Raw genomic sequence first — 19,372 nt, 5'->3', positions numbered from 1 at the left:
CGCTCTGCCCGCGAGCCGCGGCAGGCCCGCCGCTCTAGCGAGGGGAGGGGGTTCATCGCCCGGGGAGCGCTTTGCCGTCTCGGTACTCCGCAAGCGCCCCGGGCCACAGACACAGAGACGGTAACATCTCGGGCGCAAAGCCATCGCCGTGGCGTTAGGTTAACAGGAGACATTCTTCTCGGCTGTCTCGCAAAGCTTCTGTCGGAAAGACAAAGGATGTTGCGCGGCATCGTGGCGAGGGGTCGGTCTTAACGTAAAGCAGGCCGCGGTAGCGCGCGGTACCCCAAGCGCCGGCAGCCGAGGAGGTCATCTTAGGTCTAGGTCGGCACGGAGGGGCCGGGAGCGTCGCGGTCGAGCAGGCGTGCCGAAAAGAGGTCGCTTTGAAGTCAACGGGCTGGAAATGATGAAAAGCCGGTGCTTTTTCTCTGAGGCGGGAGCGGTTATCGCTAGGAAACGGGAAGCCTGAGAGCAATGAACTAGGTCCCCCCGGAAGGGAAAGAGATGAGGTGACGCCAGGGCGGGCAGGAAAGCCGGTTTCTGGGGAACGGGGAGGCGCAGCGGTGACGGCCGCAGGGTAGGGGCCCGCGGAGAGGCTCGAGGCGTCGGGGCGGCAGCGCGGAGGGCGAGATGGCCACCGCGGGAGCTGCCGGCGGTCAGAGAAGATGTGGTTTGGTTTTTTATTTTTTCCCCGCGCGGTTTAAGGCCAAGGTTTCTCGGGAGCGGCCCGCTTTTGGGGGAGGTATCAGATAAGCCCTTTCCAAAGAAGGGAAAGGGACGTAGGCAGATAGCGGGCAGACAGGGATGTCTGTACGAGCAGCCTAGCTGCGTAAATGGTCTCTGGCAACGGCGATCCTCTCTCTCGCCCCTCAGGATGGGCAGACGGAGGCCGGCCTCCCGCCCGGGCACTTCTCCTCGCCGTCCACCGCGGCCGCGACGCTTGCGAGACGGCCGCCCTCGAGGTGACGGAAGACTCTTAGACCCGGCACACGGGTAGGCGGCCGAAGCGGCGAATTTTATTTTGCTCGTTCGTCACGCGAAGCGCAGTCCTGTTAGGCGACGTGGTTCGCGGCCGGTTTTCCCCCAGGAGGGGACGAGATGTACGTGAGACGGTGGGACACGTGAAATCCCGGAGCGGAGTGCCTGCATCCAGGCCTGAGCAGGGTTGTGCAGGCATGAGCGGGAAGGCCATTACGAGTCAGGCGGGTGGGCTGCAGGCGACCCGTCGCCTCGGTAGGCAGAGGCTGGCGCCAGGAAGAAGAAGGCAGGGTGCGACGCCGCAGTTGCCCGAAGGGGTTCGGGGAGCTTTGCCGGCCCCAGGGTGAGGGGCATAGGCAGCCGTTGTCGTGCCGCGGGGACGCTCGTCCGCGATCGGTGGAGTCCTAGAAAAGACCCGTCACGTGTCGGCGCCTGCCTCGTAACGGGCTGAGTGTTGTAAAGGTTGTCGAGAGTCCCGTAGAGGCGAGGGCCGCACGCAGGAACGGAAGCCGCCGTGACGAAGCTGACGGTCTCGGGAGTTGCGCATCCGGTGTCTTGGTCGACGGCGATTTGGAGCGAGACGAGGCCGGGTAAAGCCACAAAGGCACAGGGGTCGAGGGCGCCGGTTTCGTTGTTCACAGAGGTACCTGAAAAGTTTGGCCGAGGCCACGCGGGCGAGTCGGCCTGGCAAGGATGGGACGGGCGGTGAGGATCCCGATGAGGAAGCCAAGTAATGGTTTGTGCTTGTGTTTTTGGTGTCTAGGGCAAGAGGGCTCCGGGCCTGTTGCTGATGGTGCCGAGTAAGCGGCGTTGGGCTCCCGAGGAGCCGCAAAGGGTTTGGAGTGTCTTCTCGTCCTCGCTTTCGGCCAGAGCGACGCTTCCCTCCCCCTCGCTCCGGTCCCCCGGCGACGTCGCCCGCGGCGGCGACGGGCAGCGCCGACCTCCCGCGCCGTGCTTTCCTTCGCCGCCGAGTCGAGCCAGGGCTCTAAGCCGTCCCACGAGGCCGCGTGGGGACGGCGGTCGAGAGCCGGGGAAGGGCAGGAAGGTTTGGAGCGCGAGCCACCGCGTAGCATATGGTCGAGCGAGCTGCCGAGCGCACGGGAGCAGGAGGCGTCCCAGATTCAGGACCGCAGTGGCACGGCACCAGGATGCTCGGTCCAAGTACTGCCCCTCGGGATGCGGTCCCAGAGAGAGGGCTGCTTTTGGGACCGCATGATTTTCTGCGGGTATTAGAGCGGCAGAGATCTGGGGGAGAGGGGACACGGGGGTCACGAGGCTCCGGTCATGAGGCGCGAGACCCCGAGCGCAGTGTCGTGCAGCTTACGGGTTTTTTAGGCGTTACGAAATCTGCGCGGTCGGATCGGTGTAGGAGGCTAGGACGCGGGGGCTCCTTTTCGTCACCGTTTGTAAAGCTGACCGTAACGTAAAGCACCGTAGCGCTCGGGAGAACTTGGAACTGGCGTTTACTGTCAATAAACTGGTGTCGGTGACGCACGGTACCCGGGCTGTAAGATTTGCGCGTGTCGGCCCGAAGAGGCGGACGGGCCGGGTTTGCTGCGGTAGCCCGAAACGGGGAGCCGCGCCGCCGCCGAGAGCGACCCGGTTTTCCGGGCAGCGAGAAAAGAGCAAACGGTGGCAAACGCACTAGTCCCATTCCGGAGAGCAGCGGGGTGACCGCACCCTCTGAGATCGGTAGCGGCCTGCCAAAGCGGCTCTGTGCGACCCGGGCCGGTGGGGCGGAGGAAAGCCACGGGGAGATGGAAGGGAAAATGCTACAGACGGTTTTCTGTAGAAGAGAGACAGGTGTCATGGGTTTTCTAAAACGGGGTAGCTGTGTGATGCTAAAAAAAGCCAAATGGTGAGGAGGTAGAGGAGGCGAGGACGATTTTTGGAGGGGAGCGGGAACAGCTTTTCCCATCCTCGGAACGGGGGAACGGGCGTAGGGCTTTAGGAGCGGCATCGGCCCCACGGGCGCCCCTCCGGCAGCTCTAGAGCCGGGCCTGACTCGTGGCCGGCTCTTTCTTATCCTCTAAGTAGCAATGAAGGGAAAGCAGAAGGCGGCCGGAAGGGAAAGGGCTAGCCGAGGAGATGAACGCAGACGGCGCCGAAGGCTCGAAGCTTCGCCTCGAAGGCGCCTCGTCCCTCCGCGGGCCGGTTTCCCCCGCCCCGACCGCAGCCTTTTGGGCGCGTGATGGCGCACGGGCGGCGTAAGCAAGGAGAGTCAAGGGGGGCAACGTAGCGTGGTGTACCGCGTAGGTGGTTAAGGTGGCCTCTCGGAGGCCGAAGCCGTCTGCCGCGGGCGGCCCGAGGGGAGTTCCTCGTCACCCCTAAAGGCAGCGTTGTCAGGAGAAGCCGGGGGGGCGGGGAGCCTTGACGGTCCTGGCAGCCCAACTTGCCAGTAAAGGGAGTCCGAGCAGGGGTACTGTCAGAAATAGCCCTTTCTGCAATGTTCTGCGACGAGCAACTCCTCCGGCCCTCTTTTTCAAGGAGCGGTGGAGGATGGATCAGAAATGCAGAGTAGCCCTTCTTAGAGAGAAGGGCACGGTGCCTCCCAAATAGCAGTGCCTCGTACGAGACGTCACCTCCCTCTGCCTCGCTTAAGAGCGTAGAAACGTCCAAGCACGTCTAGGTGAGGAGCCGCTGCCTGCAGCCTGCCCGCTGCCAGCCGCAGGGTCTCGCTTTGCCACCCGGCGGACGAGCGGAGGGGGCGACCCGGCCCCTCTCGCTAGCGCTCGCCCTCGGCCGCCCGGCAGCTACGGCTGCTCACGGTGCCGGCCGTGCAGCCGGCAGCCGAAAACGCGCATCTGACAGTGCGACTAGTTTTGAGACGGCTCAGGGAGAAGCGGGAGGAGAAGCGTAGGCGGAGATGAGGAGTAGCGCACCCCTAAATCTGAGGCGCCTCGAACGGGGCAAGTGGCGGGCACCGAGCGAGCTATTCGATGGGGCCGGGGCCGCCTCGCCGGCGACCCGGCTCCCCGCCGCGGCTGCGGGCGCCCGGGAGGCGTCGGCCGGCCCCGCGGGGGATCCGCTCGCCCCCCGCAAGGCGAGGAAGTTAATTTCCGAGCGGCAAGCGTGCGACGCGCCCGGCCCCGCAGCAGAACCCCGGGGGGGGGGGGGGGGGGGGGGATGCAGAGCGTCGCCGCGCTGCCGCCGCGGCCGAGCGGCGCGGCCGCCTTCCCCGCCAGCCCTCTTGCCGCACCGGCACCGGGGGACACCGGGGACGAGCGGCCGTGCGCGGGGGCCGGCGGCAGCGCTGCCGCCTTTCCCCGTCCTCCCACAGCGAGCGCTCACCGCAACTGCCCGGGGTGGGGGGGGTGGGCAGCGCCCCGCGGGGTGATGTAACGCGCCGCCCCGCGGCATTTTGGGGGGCGGAGGGGGGGGATGCGGGGCCGGCTCGCCCCCCCCCAAAGAGTGCCCCCCTCCCCGGCCCCGCTCACCTGTCCGTACACCTGGATGGGCTCCGGCGGGCGCGGCGCGGCGCGGCGGCTCCGCGGGGTCTCGGCGGCGGGCGGCGGGGCGCGCAGCAGCAGCAGGGCGGAATGGCCGGCCGCCGCCGCCAGCAGCAGCAGGAGCGGCAGGAGGCGGCGGGGGAGCGGGGCGGCCCGGCGTGCCCCGCCGCTGCTCGGCGTCGCCATGTTCGTGCCGCCGGGGCCCGGCCGAGCCGAGCGGAGCGGAGCGGAGGCGAGCGGAGCGGAGAGCCGCGCCGCCGCCCGGAGAGAATGTGCAACGGGCAGCGGCGGCGCTCCGCGCCCCCCCCGCCCCCCCCCCCCGCCGCGCGCGCCGCTCCGCGCCCGCATCCCGCCCCCGCCGCCCGCTCCCCTCCGGGGGTGCGCGGAGCCACCACCCCGAAACGGGGCGCGGCGGCCGCGAGCGAGCGGCTTCTCGTCTCTCGGGAGGGCGCTTGGGATCCTCACGAGCTGATTTCGGAGAAAGTTTAGGTAAATGAATCGAAGCAAAATGAAATCACGAGTAATAACGTCAAATAGGAGGAAAGGAAAGGAGAGAAAGTCCAACGGAAGGCAAGGAAAGCGTTGCAGCTGCTTCTGTCGGGGGGATGCACGAGGTTCCCCCCCCCCCCCCCAAAACAGTCTGTCGGCGCTTTTGCCCCCACATGCACCGCCGGCAGCGCGCGCCCCTCTGCCCGGGACGTGGGCCTAAAGCACCTCGCCATCGGCGGGCAGCGGCGGGACGGCCCGTGCGAGAGTCCGGGGGGAAGGTTAACGGCGTTCCGGGCCCGGGGGCCACGAATGTCGTCGCCTGTGGCTGCGTAGGGGGCGAGGAACGCGAGAGGCCTCGGGGGGAGCACGGGAGCGTGGCGGGGGGGAAGGGCCGAGGGAGGGTCACGCCGGGCGATCGCGGTCCGGGCGCCGTGCGCCGGGAAGGAAGGCGCTCAAAATCGCCGCTCGTCAAAGAAAGCCCGACTCCCCTTTGTCGCTGCAGCTAGTGATCTGCCGCTTGGCTCGGTGATGTCCCGCTCTTCTGCTCGTACCGTTTCTCTAGGAGTTGTCGGAGGGTTGAAAGGAGATGCCAAACCGGTAGCCGTGAGCGTGGATGCCCACGCATCCCCGCGCAGCGGTTATTGTGCACGCATGGCGTGAACCGTATTCCTTGCCTGCGGGTCCCTGTTGTGGCAAGGACGTCCCGGATCCGCCTCGGCACCATCGTGCGCCACCCGCTCCGCGCAGCCCCCAGGGCCGGGAGCAACGCGCCTTTCCGCGTCGGGCCCTGCCGGCTCAAAAAGGGGCCACGTGCTTTCTACGAGCGTTCCCCTTCCGTGCCGTACTGAACGTGGAGATCGAGCGTCTCGTGCTAAGAGAGCAGGGACAGATAGGGGACGTCGTTGTCTCGGTACCGTAGCCGCGCAGGACTCTGTAACGGCAGCGAGGCTCACGCGGAGGTTGGCCCGCAGCGTGGCATCCGCCTGGCTCGCGGTTTCGAAGCTGTCGCGACTTCGCGGAAGCTCTCGGCCGCTCGCGTCCGTTCCCCGAGGTCCCGCTCGCGGCACGTACGCCCGGGCCCTTGTCTTTTTCCGAGGCAGTTTATAATCGGTGTCTGCCGTCGTCGGGGCAGTTAGGAGGAGGAGCCGTTCCCGGGAAGCCTCCGGCGGTTTCCGACGTCCGCAGGCCTCGCACAGACGCGCGAAGAGGTCGGCGACGGATTTCTGCGCGTCGGCGGGAGACTCCTCGCCGTGTCGCACGTTGCGCGGGAAAGAAGAGCAGCCGGTAGAGCCCCGTTTCCTGTAAGCAACGATTTTAGAGGTCCGTGTAGTCTTTATGCCTCGGGGAGATGAATCTGAGGGTCAACATCGACGGCTCGCGTCTCGTTTGGCTCACAACGCGTTTTTGTCTAGCACCGTTACGGTGCCGAGGGGCCAGCCGGGGTAAGCAGGGTTTTCGGCGTTCGGTCGGGCCCGCCGCGAGGTCGGGCTCCTCGCCGGGGCGTCAGGAGAAGAGGCCGGCGAAGGGTCCGCCGGCGGGGCGGCTCTGGGGGCGCTAACGTAGGCTCGGGTCCCCGTCGCCGAGAAGGCGGGTCGGGTCCGAGGAGGGGCCACGTCCGTCTCTGGAAGGGAAGAGGAAGGTACGGATGGATGTCGAGAGGAGGAAGGAAAAGGCAGCAAGGTTAGGGAACGGTACGAGGGCAGGCTTGTCCTCGGCGCGGTCCCGGTCGCCGTTAGAGCTCTCCCCGCCCGTTGCCGCCGTCGCGCGGCCTGGGCGTTGACGGGAAGGGAACGGGCGGCCGTAGGTCCCAGGGGTCCCTCCGGGCCCTCCTGTCGCCTCTCCCACCCGTGGTGCCCGGTAGGTGGGTCGGAGGTCCGCCAACAGAGCGCCTCTTTCTGCCCGGGGTCGAGGTAGGTAGCGGCACGCTTGCCCAAGGAAAGAGTCAGCGTCGGGAACGTGCCCGTGCGGCCCTCGTTACTCGTCGACGCAGCAGAGACGATGCGCGGTCACGCAGGGACGGCGCGGGAGCGCGTCCGGCGGCCGTCCCCCGACGTATCGGCGCAGGCCGAAGCGCCAGACTCCCGGACGCAGGGACGGTTGCGGCGCCGCCGCGGGCGGCGAGAGGCGCTTCTCGCGCATCCCTTCAGGTGAGCGACGCGGCTCGACGTTGCCTGGGGTTTTTGTGGCCGTACCGAAAGAAATCCTTGCAACGCGTGGTTTTTTTGGGTGTCGGGCAGCGCCGCGTCGCAGGCGTGACGGAGCAGGGGCGGGAAGGGAGAACGGGGATTTGAGGCAGAGGGAGAGCGGCAAATTCACGGCCGGGTGGCAGGGAAGGACCGGGACCCGCTTTGCCCGGGCTCCGGGTGGAGGGATGGGCGGCTCCACCTCAGGCTCCGCAGTCATCGGGACAGGCGGGCTCACCTCGGTGCAGCGCGTAGCTCGAATGTAAGGTCTGTGGACGGGGCGGTCTGCCCGCACCGAGCGCCGCTCACGCCGAGCACCGGGGAAGTCACGGCCCCGCTCGGGCGGACGCGTGTTGCGCGACTCGCGCGACCGAGGTCGCGCCTCGGGAGTCGAGGAAGGCAGGAGGAAAACGGGAGTCTCCCCTAGGAACGCCAGGCGACCCTTCCTCTCTCGGTCGCCTCTCGCGTCTCCCCGCCGTCGGCGCGGTCTCCTTTCGCCGACACGCTGACCCGCGGGAGCCAGTTCGAGCGTGCCGCCGAGACGGGCCGAGGCGCCGCCCTCCGCTCGTCCGCGGGTCGCCCCCGCCGAGGGGAACCGGAAGCGGGGGATGATCGCGGGAGATGACGGGAGAGTCGAGCGGTGGCTGTTTCTTGGCCCTGGCTCGTCTCCGTAAGCCAGCGGTGGTTTTCAGGGTATAGTGTTGTTGCTCAGAGAAGGCCTTACCCGCTTTCTGGCCGCTTGTGTCAGAGGCGCCAGGAGCGGACCGAGGGGTCGCGTCTCCCCCGCCAGGCGCGCCGGTCCGGCGTCGCTAACGCTGCCGGGAAACCCTGAAAGGAAAGGGATGGGACTTTGTAGCGAAGGAACGGGAGCTCGGAACTCCCGTGGACGGCCCCGAGGTAGTCTCGCTCGTACGGGTTCTGTTTGCCGTAACGGCAGAAACGTTTTCCGGAGCTTTCCCTGAGGAGCTTTCACCTAGAAAGCTAGGTGGTCAATTTTAAGGATCGGGGCAATTGAATGATAAGCCCTGCTCAGAATGCTTTGAGCAGTCTCGACTCAGCGTGAAGTCCCTCTGGAGGACCGTAGGTCACCGTGGGCAAGGGCAGAGTCAATAAGGCAGCGGTGTGGCGTGGCGATTCGTAAACCGCGCAGCGCCTCGGAGCGGCCGCAGCAGGCAGGCGAGAGGGACCCGGAATCTCCGCGGTTTTGAAAGCGCCGTCGCGTCCGAGCGTCCGTCCCGTCGCTCGCGAAACGACCCGCTCGGTTCCGCCAAAAGACCCCCCAAAAATGGGATGCAGAGGGAGAGTAGAACAAGCAATACTAAGCAACGAGGAAGCGGCTCCGTAGCAGTTTCTCAACGGAGGCGTTTGATGCGGGGGGGGGGAGGCGCGTCGTCCTCCGCCCGGCCTCCGTTTCGTGCGCCGCGCGCCGCGTCCATCCGCTCACGCAAGGAGCCGAGAAGGCTCCCCGTCCGTTCCGCGGGACTCCCTCCCGCCGGCTCGCCTTGAGGGCGAAGCTAGCGCCGGGAACGGCAAACGGACGAAAAGGTCTGTCTTTGCGGAGGGAAACGGACGTTTCCTTTGTCAAGGTGCGTTTGGAGGCCTGAAAGAAGGACTCGTCTCCCGCCGTGCAGGGGACAGGGGAGAAAGGCAGAGAGGACGCGAAGGTCCATCTGGATTTCATCAGCAGCGAACGCCGTGAGCTATGAGAGCGAGGCGTAGAGCCGGCGGCCCCCTGGTTTTCCTTCCCTTCTCCCTCTCGCCCTTCCGTGGCGCGGCTCTCGAGGTGACCGAGGGGTTAGGGGACCTCAGGGGCCAGAATGGCCGTGCCCTGCAGAGAAGTAGCAAGAGAGCAGGTAGACGCGTTTCAAGGGCGTGCCGCACGTTGCCGGACTGCGGCCAGGGAGTCGGACGACCTGCCCTGCCGCAGCGGTCCCCTCTCAGCCGCAGAGAGCTCTGCGCACGGGGACGCCGGGCGCGGGAGCGCGCCGCCGCGAGAAGCAGGGCGGCGCGCAGGGCTGGCCCCCGAGGAGAGGGAATCGAGGCGCGTGCCCGGCGGGCAGGACTCTGAGCGGGGTCGGCTATGGGCCGGTGGTTTGGCTCATCTGGGAAGCGAGAGAGCGTGTCTCCGCAGGGACAGCGGGCCCTCGTTGAGGGGTCGTAGGGCACGGGGAGCTTTGAAAGAGGAAAGCGTACGCTCTGCGCAGGACCTGTATGCGAAGCGAAGGTCTCGGGGGATGGGACTTTGAGCCCTGCCGGCCCCCTCGGGGCCGCCACGTGGCACGTTTTCGGGATCCGGCGTCCGCCGGGCGAGCGGAAGCCGGAGGAGCGGTCCCGCGTGGCACGGACGGCGCGCGGCAGGGCCCGTCCTTTGGGAAGTTCCGTAAGGCGCCGCTCCGAGCGATCGCTTGGATACGGTTCTGCGGGTCCTCTAGCTGTGACGTGAGCAGCGGACCGCTGTTTTCCTAGAGGAGGCAAATAGCGCAGCGGGCCCGGCAGGTCACTCATCCTTTCCTCGCCTCTCTGCGTGCTTTTCAGCCGGGAATTTCTGGCTCTAATTTCCAGGCGGGGCTCGTTTCCTACCGCTCTCGGAGCGGTTCCGCCGAGACGGCCGAGGAGGGAGAGCAGCGGGGCCGAACGGGCGGCGAAAGCGGGCAAGGGCGGGATGGGACAGGACGGGGGTGACGGACGGCAAGGGAAGGACCCCGCCCCTGTCAGTATTCGGGGCCGCCGGGCGGCAGCGGCCCGTGGCGTGACGATGCTTCGGGTCGAGCCGGACTCGCTGGCGCTCTCCTCCGTGGGTGTTTAAGAAGGATCGAAGTTTGTCAGCGGACGGAGGTGGGCAAGGGAAGCCGCGCCCCGTGCCGTGGCCATCAAGGGGATTCGGCGAGCGCCCTCGCCTCCGGGAAAGGGCTCGTCGGCCGGGCTCGGCAAGGAGCGAGCGGGAAGGGCTGTCTCGAGCGGAACGATCGGAACAGGGGAAAAGCAGAAGCGGGGTTATAGTGCGGCCAGGAGAGGGCGTCCCCGGGTCCACGAGCGGGCGGCCGCACCTGTCTGTCCCGCCGTACGGTATCGGTGACGAGGGCCATGGCGTCGGCCCCCGTCTTCCGTGTCTCGGTCGCTTGTATAGGCGCTCGCAGCCCAGGGAGCGACGGACGAGTCGGGACGCGGGAAAGCCCACGTAAAGTAGCGCAAAATAGGGCACGGCCGGCAGGAGGAGCCCCACGCGGTCACGTCGCCCCGCGGATCGCGCCGGAGACGTCGCGACGCGGCCCTCCCGTTCCGCGTCGGCCACCCGTGCGGCAAGCGGAGCGGGCGAGAATCGGGACGGGGGGATTTCCGAGCGGCATCGCCCCGAAAGCGGGAGGGGGAGCTCTCGGCGCTGAAGCGCAGCTCGCGCTCCTCGGCTCCGCGACGGCGCGGGCGGTGGCCGGGCTTCCCGCGCGAGGGCGTCCCAAGTTATCCGCTCGAATAGCCTGCGAAGGGGCTCGAGCGGACATCTGGGGCGAAAAGTTTCGGCGACGCTCGGCAGGAGAGCCGGGGTTTGAAATAATGAGCGTCTTTCCCCTCCCGAGGGAAAAGCGGTAGGCTTGAGAGGGAGGCACGGAAATGCGTCGTCCTTGATGAAGGAAGCGTTATCCGCGTGGAGCGGCCCGTTCGTGGTTCCTAAAGCGGTCTGCCGAAAAGTCCGTCGTGGCCGACAGTTCCCGAGGAAGGCAGGCCTGCGCGGGAAGGACGGGCCCGAGGCCGATCCGATGGGGACGAGTATCGGGCCCGGCCGAAGGACCGGAAGGTACCTCTGGAGGGTGCATAGCGCATTTGTCGGGCTAGGCGAGCAGTACCCGCACAGGGACAGAGAGTCCGTCCAATGCGCAACGTAGGACAGGAAGCTCCTCGGAGGGCCGGAGGCTTCCGAGTCGCCGGGCACGCGTGGCGCCGGGTCTCGGCGCCTCCCCCGCGTCACGGAGATCATCCTCGAAGTCTAGGGGCCACCCCCCGGGTATCCTCCGTCACGGCCGGCGCGGCGAGGCCGTCGCCGACTCCGAGCGCAGCGCTTCTGGGGCGACGAGGAGGCAGGCCGTCCACGCGGGTGCGCTCCGAGGCGCCGGCGTGCCGCGAGCAACACCTCCATCTGGTGGTAACGGCGGCAGCTGTGAGCGAACAGAGGAGGACTATGGCAGCGGTGGGGAAGGGGATGGGCAGAGGCCGCCTGGGGCTTCGTGACCGGGAAACGATCGAGGTTTTTGTCGCGGTCGAGTTGTCGCAAAAGCGCAGCAGGAAGGAAAGCCTCTGCACGCAAAGCTAGATCGGTAGAGACGTTGTGTGGTCACGAGGTTCTCTGTGCGCGCCGGGCACGCGGGATCCTCCCCAAAGACGTCCACGTGTACGCCGCGGTCCGCCAAGAAATGTATATAAACGTCGTACGCAGTCGATCTGCGCAACGCAGAGTCGTTACCATCCTCTGGAGGATTGGTTCTTCTTCTCTCGCCTCTGATGCAAAGTAGGGCGCAGCCACTCTGGTAGGCGTCTTTGGAAAGACGCGGGAGAGTCTGGGAAAGCGGTCCGCGAGTCGGAAGTCTCGACCGCCGCTGGAAAGGTCCGCGTACGGTCGCGGAGCACGTCCTCGACCCGTAGGGTCCGGTCTCGTCCGTACCGCGGTCACGGTTCCAAGAGGAGACGCGACGCGTAGGGTAGGAAATCCCGTGCGGCAGACATCCGGAACGTAGTAACCTCGAACGTAAGAGCTAACGGAACGCGGAGAAAGCGATTCTGTAGGTCCGCGATCGGACACGGCGCCGCTAGCAGCACGGGCGATACAGAACGTGTAGTACGCTGGAACCTGTATGCCTATGGGGACGTAGTTTCCCAAAGGAAGCAGTCGTCTCTCCTACCGAAAGCCGCTGAGCAGAAATCCCGATAGGGAAAGGAAGAAGGGGAAAGGAGGGGGCTGTTCAGGCAGTATCCTAAAAGTCGAAGTCCGGCGATTCCCGCAACGAAGTCGGAAGGAGAGTCCGCCAGTGCACGGGCCCGGCATTCCGGAGGGCCGACCTCGGGCCCCTCGGGACACCGGTCGAGAGAGCGTTTCCGGAGGCGGTCCCGAAGGGCAAGAGCGTCCGGGAAGGCCAGGCGGGCCTCTAGGAGGAAGCGGTAAGGGCGCCGGAGCGGGCCGCGTCCACGCGCCGGAGGACCGGCCGGCGGGGAAGACGATCGGCCGGGCGGAATGGGGAGTTTAGTCCGGAACTGGCGGGAAAAGAAGGAGGGTCGAGCGCTCCCAGAAGAAGGGGCAGGCGAGGGAAGAAGAGCACGGGGATCTCGTAAGGTCACGCAGAGGGAAAAGGAGCGTGGCAGAAGGCCAACTGGAACTCAGGCCGCCCGCGGTGGCGATATACAACGGAACGCCTTTCAACAAATGCAGTAACGACAGAAAGGGAGCCGAGGAGAATCGCAAACCTCTTATCGGATGAGGAGGGGAGTCCCGGGACCGAGGAGGAGGAAAAGGGCGTGGCACTCCGTGCCTTTGTCCCCTCAGTCTGTCAAGGAGAGACGAGCCTTCCGCAAGGGAATCGGCCCTCCGAGCCGGAAGACGGGGAGGGAGAGTAGAATAAATCTCCTGGAAATCGGTAGGAATCGGTCAGAGACCCGCTGGAGCTACCTGGACACGCAGAAGTCTACGGGGCCGGACGGGAACCGCCCGAGAGTATCGAGGGAGCCCGGGGAGGAGGCGGGCGAGCCGCCGTCCTTCAGGTATCGGAAATCCGGGCCAACAGGGGAGGTCCCGGACGACCGGAGATTTGCCAGCGTGACGCCCACGTAGAAGAAGGGCCGGACGGAGGATCCGGGGATCGAGGGGCCCGTCGGCCCGACCTCGGCGCCGGGGAAGAGGACGGCGCGGTTCTTCTCGAGGGCGCTCGCGCGGCAGGCGCGGGGCGACCGCGGGCTCGGGCCCGGCCGGCACGGGTTCGCGAAGGGCGGCCCGGAGGGGAGCGGGCTCCGGCGCGACCTTCTCGCGGCCCTCCGATACCTAAAGGGGGCTATAGGAGAGGTAGGGCCATTCTAGGTCGGGGGCTTGTCACGAGAAGACAGGCGGTTGCCCTTTCCAACGGAAAGGGTAGAGCAAGGCTAGACGTAAGGAAGACGAGTTGTACGAGGAGCGTGGTGAAATGCTAGAACGGGGCGCCGGGAGAGGCGGCGGACGCCCCGGTCGTCGCCGACGCCGGAGGCGAGGCCGCGGCGGGCCGCGAGCGACCCTATCCGCCCGCGGATGTCTCCGGTCGCCGCCGAGCGGTCGGGCTAGGTGACTGTTGAAGATCCGTCGAGACTCGAAGCGATCAGCGAAGCGAGGGCCGTAGGACTCTAAGAGGCGGGGTTCGGGCTCGCCGCGCGGTCCCTTTGCCGCTTACTTCGGGGTCTCCCGGCGCAAAGCGCCGGGCTCCGCCCTGGAACGGGCGTGGAAGCGTAGCTTGGTGTCGTGCCCGTACCGCCGGGTGTCGGCCGGCCGCTCTCCCGAGGGTTCAACCTCACCCGTAGTCACGGCCTGTGGGAATCGATCCGTAGGTCGCGGGCCTCCGTTGCCTAGGGCGCGGCAGCTCGTAAGGGGGGAACGTGCGCGCGCTCCTGTCCGCGTCCTTCCTCTGAGGAGCGGTGCGGCCGAGCTTCTCCGTAGGCGGTCGCGGGGAAGCGGCGGCCAACGTACACGTAACGGAGAGCGCGCCGAACGGTAAAGGTGCCGGGCAAAGCGCCGCCTTCGGTTCCGAGGCGCCGCCTCGCCGGCCAACGGTCGGGGTCGGCGTGCGCGCCGGGCCGGAGACCGGAGGCGAGGCGAGGGAAGTTCTAGGGGGGTGGCGTAAGAAGGAGGGGGCCTCGGGAAGCCGGGGGCCCGAGGCACGTCCCGCCGCGGCGGCGTAAGGGCGCCGCGGCGAGCCGAAAACCTCCGCTCGCGTGCTCGGTGGCGGCGGCGGGAGCGTCTGCGTGGGCAGGCTGAGGAGTGGCCGGCGGTAACGAGGAGGGGCTTTCTCGGGGCCCGACGGAGCCGTCGGGGCCCGCGGCCGATCCCCGGGGCGTTCTCGTGGGCATTTTTTCGAGGGCCCGGGTGCGCCCGGGTCGGTCACGAGAGGGACGTCGGCGAGAGCCCGCCGGGGCCCGAGGTCCCCGAGGTGTCTCGCGTCTCGGGCCGGCGTGGGCGTCGTAGGGGAGAAAGAGGGCGCCCGGAGAGGCGGCGAAGGCCGCGAGGGGGAGCGACGGCAAAGGGAGGGAGCGGCAGCAATGTAGGAGAGTGACATTTATTGAATGCGCGTCCGACCCGAAGGCAGGGCGGCCGGGTATCGGCGGGAAAGACGTTACGCGCTAACGGGGAAAGCCGGCCGCGAACCCTCGCGCGAGGAGAAGCCCCGACCCTTCGCGCGCCCCTTCCTCCTCTTCCCGTTCTCGGGGAGCTCGAGGGACTCGTGGGACTCAAAGCGCATCCTTGTCCTACAGGCACGCCGTAGCCGGGATACCTGCCGAGAGGAGCTCGGGGGACGTTGCCGCGCAAGAGGAAGGAGGGGAGCGCGTCGAGGAGTACCGCCGCGTCGGGAGGACCGGTGCCGTCGCCGACAGGTAGGCGCCCGCGTTTTTTTTTTTTAACGCGAAATACAGCGCAGCGGAACGCGTAGCGTCGTCGGGCTCTCGACTCGATCCGACTCGACCCGTCGCGACGGACGCCGCGCCGGGGAAGCGACGACGGAGACGTGAGGCGTGGACCGACGGAGACTCCGCGGCGAGCCGCGTTATCGGCGTTACCGCGCCGCGTTATCGGCGTTACCGCGCCGCGTTATCGTTGTTGCTGTGCCCTGTCATTGTTGTAGTTGTGCCGTGTAATTTTTTTTTTTTTGCTGGTGTAAAGTAGCAGCACGGTACTGAAGCAGCGCAGGGACAGTAGCGGAGATCCAAAGGCGGACGGGAGGGGGAGCGACGGGGAGAGCAGGGCGCAGAGCGAGGCCGGACTCCGCCCGTCGGGGACGGGGGGCGGAACGGAGCGACCGGCGAGAAACGCCCCGTGCGGGGCGCGCCCTCGGGGAACGGGGGCTCTCGGTCCCTGGGAAAGCGGTCTCGAGAGGCCGGGGCAGAAGGGGACGAGCTCCGGAGGCGGGATCTCGTCCGGAGAGGGGCCGGGGGGAAACCCTACTCGCTCTTGGCGGACGGGGGGCCGTCGGGCGTCTCCGGGCCTTTCTCTCGGAGCCGGCGCAGGTAGTCGTGGGGGCCTTTGCCCTCGAAGGCCGTGGGGCTCTTGTAGGAGCCGCCGATCTTGTCCCAGAGGGTGAAGTACTGCCCGTAGTTGTAGTCGAAGTACAAGTGGTGGTCGGTGTGGTGGGCGGAGCCGTTGACGACGTGCCGCAGGAGGCGGGGGACGCGGTAGTCGCCGTCGTGGATGGAGATGGTCCAGACGTTGACAAAGATGTAGAGGCCCAAGTAGGTGACTTTGTGCAGGGGGAAGAGGAAGGGGTAGACGTGGTAGGGCAGGCTCTGCAGGAAGCCGTCGACGGGGTGGAAGGCGTGGCTGGCGAAGGGCGTCGCGATCTTCCAGAGGTGATGGGGCTTGTGGAAGCGCTGCGGGGAGAGGGAGCGCCGTCGGTCCCCGAGGCGGGGACGCCTCGTCCGGCCGGGCCGAGCCCGCCGCCCCCCCCGGGCGCGCGCACCCCGCGAGGAGCGGCTCGGCCGGAGCCCCCCGGCCCGCGTCGTACCTTATAGAGCAGTTTGTGGTGGAGAGCGCGGTGTATCCAGTAGATGCCCATGTCGGTGAAGAAGAGGAAGGACAGCATGCTGAGGAAGACGCCCGACCAGCCTGGGGGAACAGGGAAGTCGGGGGCGGGGCCCGCGGGCGCCGGCGAGCGCCGAGGGCCGCCGGCGCTCGGGGAAAGCGACTCGGGGGCCGCCGTGTCGGCGGCCGCGTCCGGGAGAGGGAAGGCTCGGCGTCGCGGAGGGAGGCGCGCGCGTCGAGCGGACGGTCGCGCCCGCCCCCGGGTCGGCGAGCGCGGGCGCCTCCTCGCGCGGGAGTCCAGGGAACCCGCGACCGGCTCGAGGCGGGACGTACCCGGACAGAGTTCGCGGGGCGCGCGCGAGGCGCGCCGCCGTTCGGGGAAACGGGGAGGCGGCGCCCGCCCTGGAGGGCCCGAGGGAGAGGATCGGCGGCCGGGCGGGGCGGGACGAGGGGAGGGGAGGGAGCTCACCGTACGGGGAGTCCGCGATGTCGTCGTAGAGCCGGCTGTAGCCTCGCACCTCGGCGAAGAACAGGCCGACGGTGGGCACGCTGATCCAGGGGAGGGAGCGCAGCGCGTAGGCGATCTCCCGGCGCACCTGGTTCTGTGGGGGGCGGCGACGGAAGAGAGAGATCAGGGGGAGAGCGCGTCGCGGGAGGCGCGCGGGGACCCGAGCGGCCCGGCCCCTCGCGGGGCGGGGAGGGCCGGCCTCTCGGCCGCCGGCCGGCCGGCCTTTGGCCGGGGCGTCTCTGCGGCACGGGGCGCGGTCCGCCCCCCGTTTGGGCGGAGCCACGCTCGGGTCAAGGGCGGGCCGTCGACGTCCTCGTCGCTCGGCCGAGCCAGAGGGCCCCGCGCGGGTGGGTCCCGGAGGGCCGAGAGGGGCGGTCGCAGCCGCCGTCGGGATGGGCGTAGAGTAGCAAAAGCGGCGCGCCGAGACGGGCTCGGAGGTGCCGAGCGCGTCGGCCGCGCGCTTTCAGGCGTCGCAGGCGGGAGCGACAGGCGCCGCGGTCAGAGAGGCGGTAGCGCCGCCGCCCGGGGAGCCGCGCGTGCAGGGACGGCGGACTTTTGGGGCGCGCGGGGACTTCCGGCGCGCCGCCGTGGCCGGAGGGAGGCGATTCGGGGAGGCCGAGGGCCGAGAGGCGCGCGCGGCCGGCGCGTTCGTAAGGCCGAGGTTTTGCGGGCGGGGCGACGGGGCACGTGCGGACGGAGAAGGGCGGGCCTCGTGAGGTCGGGGGGGTCCGGCGAGCCGGTCGGTAACGGAGGCCGTTGGCTCGGTCTCGGCGTCCCGGCGTCCCCGGCGGGTTTCTAGGGGCTCGGTCTGGGGTCGTGGCGGCATCTCGCGGGCGGGGGCCGGAAGGGGGTCCGAACGTGGGAGAAGGACGGCCCGCGAGGCGCAAGCGAGTGCCGGTAGCGTAGAGGGCGCGGGGACGGGTCGCGACGCGGCGTCGGCGGGTGTCCTTGGTGACGGAGGCCGACCGGCGGAAGGCCCGAGGGACGCGCTCACCTCGAGGAACTGGGGGTGTTTTTTGAGTTCGTGGTCGAAGATGAAGTAGTAGCTGAGGGTCCCGAAGACGAGGTAGAGGGCGAGCGCCCCGAGGTTGGTGATGACGAAGAGGCTGAGGAGCTGGCGGCAGGGCTCGCCTTCGGGCCAGCCGGCCGGGTAGACGTAGGGCGTGAGGAGGTGCCGGTCGGCGGCGTCCAGGACCAGATCCATGGCGGCTCCTGCGGGAGGGAGAGAGGTTAGGGTGGCGCGGTCACGGAAGGGCCGCAGAAGGAGGCCCTCGTCTCGACGGCCCTCGCGCGTCTGCGAGGCCGCAGGGGCGTGGCGCGAGAGGCGTGGAGATCCGGGAGGCCGCCGGGGCGCCGGCGGCTCGCGGCGGCGGGGACTCTCGCCGTCGGTCCCGGTCACCTCAGCGGGGTCCGCGAGCCGTCTCTGAGCGACGCGGGCGGCGGGACGCGGAGGACGGGTCGGCGAACCCGCGGGAGGCGTGCGTCTCGCCGGGATCCGCCTCTCCTCCCTGCGGGACGGGGTCCGTTCGGCAGGGTCGCTCGTGGGCCAAAGGGCGCGGGCAAGGATTGGGGGAGCGCGGCCTCCGTAGCGGTTAGGAGGGTACGTGCCAGGGACCGGCCCGGCGCCTCGGGGCCCCCGGCCCGGGTCGCGGTCCCGCGGGCCGAAGGGAGCCGCGCTCCCGGGGGTTCGCGGAGCCGGCGCGGGCGGGCGCCGGCGGGGACGGGGCCGCGGGCGGGCCGGCAGAGGGAGGGCAGCGGCGAGCGAGGCGACGGCCGCGTCCGTGTCGTAGGGCCAGCGTGCGGGGGGGGGGGGGGGGGTCGGAGCGGTTCGGAGCCGCGGGCGAGGCGCCGAGGTCCCCGTCGCCGCCGCGGTGGCGGAGACGGGGCTTCCCGCGGGTCCGAGCCGCGGGCGACGGCCGCGCCGCCGTGCCGCCGCCGGAGAGGCTGCGATGGGTCCCCGCGCCGCCGCGCCGCCCCCCCGTTCCCGCACCCCGTTCCCCCGTACCTGCCTGCGGGTCCCGGCGCGGCGGTGGGCGGGGAGGGGCGGCGCCGCCGCCCGGTAGCGCCACGCGACGTCATCGCCGTAGCGACTCGCGCCACCGCGGGCGGTGACGTCGCGCGGGGACGGCCCCGGCGGGGGCGGCCCCGCGGGCGCGGGAGGCGGCGGCGCGCGCGGGGGCCGGGCGCCCCGGCCGCGGCCGGCGCCATCCGCCGCTCCGGGCCCGGCGGCGCGGCTCCCAGGGCGGGACGCGCGGTGGCGTGCGGCCGCGGGAGGCGCTCGGGGCGCCGGAGGCCCTGCCGTGTGAGCTCCGGCCGAGACGGGTGGGGACTTTGCGGCTGGAGAAGGGCAGGCTGCGGGGAGACGTTCTGCCGAAAGGGAGCGCGGGGGAGGCACGGGCGGGGACCCGTGTCGCGGAGAGTCGTGACGGGACGCGGGGTCACCGTTTGCAAAGGGAACGGGTCAGAGGTGGAGCAGACGGTAGGTAGCAAACGTAGAAGGCGAGCCCGGCGGGACACAGGGACAGGTCGCGCGCAGCGGCCGGGGCTCTTGCCGTACGCGCTGGCGATGGAGGCCGGCTCGGAACGTGGCCCGTAGGCAGCGGGATGGGAAACCTCTCAGCGGAAAGGCAGACAAGTAGAGATGTCCTCTCTTAATGCCGCGCGCCGTGTCCGCCGGGGGGCCGTGATGCTTTGCCGACGCGTTTGCCGGCCCGTTGCTATCTGCCGATACTTATAGAGGGAAATCATAGGTAGTCGGCGAGCGCGACGCATACTTGTCGTCATCCTCTCGGGGATGGGTTGTTTCTCGCTCGCCCGCGATGCAAAGTAGCGTGGCGCCCCTGTCGTAGGTGGTGTATAGTTCCTTTCGGAGTAGGCGGTGTAACGTGGGTCAGCGGGCCGCGAGTCGGAAATCTCGTGCGCTCCTCGATGGGAGCGCGTCCCCGTCGCGGCGACGGAGAAAAGATTCGACGCGACGGGGACCGTAAGAAATCGGGTCTCGCGGACACCTTGGATCGGAAGACGTTATTCTGGA

General features: G+C 68.9%; 2 protein-coding genes across 2 annotated transcripts in view; both read right to left on the bottom strand.

Annotated features, from left to right (window-relative positions):
* Positions 1-4,496, bottom strand: part of SORL1 (sortilin related receptor 1) — a 48,742-nt gene extending 44,246 nt beyond the window's left edge. The window contains exon 1 of the mRNA XM_086476798.1: positions 4,413-4,496. The gene's annotated coding sequence lies outside the window, so the exon portion shown is untranslated. The remainder of the gene's footprint in view (positions 1-4,412) is intronic.
* A 10,757-nt stretch (positions 4,497-15,253) lies between these two features.
* SC5D (sterol-C5-desaturase) lies at positions 15,254-17,542 on the bottom strand. Its single transcript, XM_086476951.1, has 4 exons — positions 17,333-17,542; positions 16,300-16,432; positions 15,814-15,914; positions 15,254-15,679 (listed from the first exon to the last, which is right to left on the bottom strand). Exons 1-4 carry the CDS (start codon positions 17,540-17,542, stop codon positions 15,254-15,256), a joined length of 870 nt encoding a protein of 289 aa, XP_086333077.1.
* Positions 17,543-19,372: the final 1,830 nt, after the last annotated feature.

The sequence above is a fragment of the Leptosomus discolor genome, chromosome 22 (assembly GCF_034619465.1).
Source record: "Leptosomus discolor isolate bLepDis1 chromosome 22, bLepDis1.hap2, whole genome shotgun sequence".
Classification (NCBI taxonomy): Eukaryota; Metazoa; Chordata; class Aves; order Leptosomiformes; family Leptosomidae; genus Leptosomus; species Leptosomus discolor.
This window is presented reverse-complemented; position numbering and strand designations above follow the sequence as displayed.

Bases quoted from the DNA above. Each gene is read 5' to 3' on its own strand.
- SC5D (XM_086476951.1), bottom strand. From the start codon at position 17,542: ATGGATCTGGTCCTGGACGCCGCCGACCGGCACCTCCTCACGCCCTAC. The intron at 16,433-17,332 runs GTGAGCGCGTCC...CGCCCCCCACAG, and splicing joins AACACCCCCAGTTCCTCGAG to AACCAGGTGCGCCGGGAGAT. The intron at 15,915-16,299 runs GTGAGCTCCCTC...CTGTTCCCCCAG, and splicing joins CATCGCGGACTCCCCGTACG to GCTGGTCGGGCGTCTTCCTC.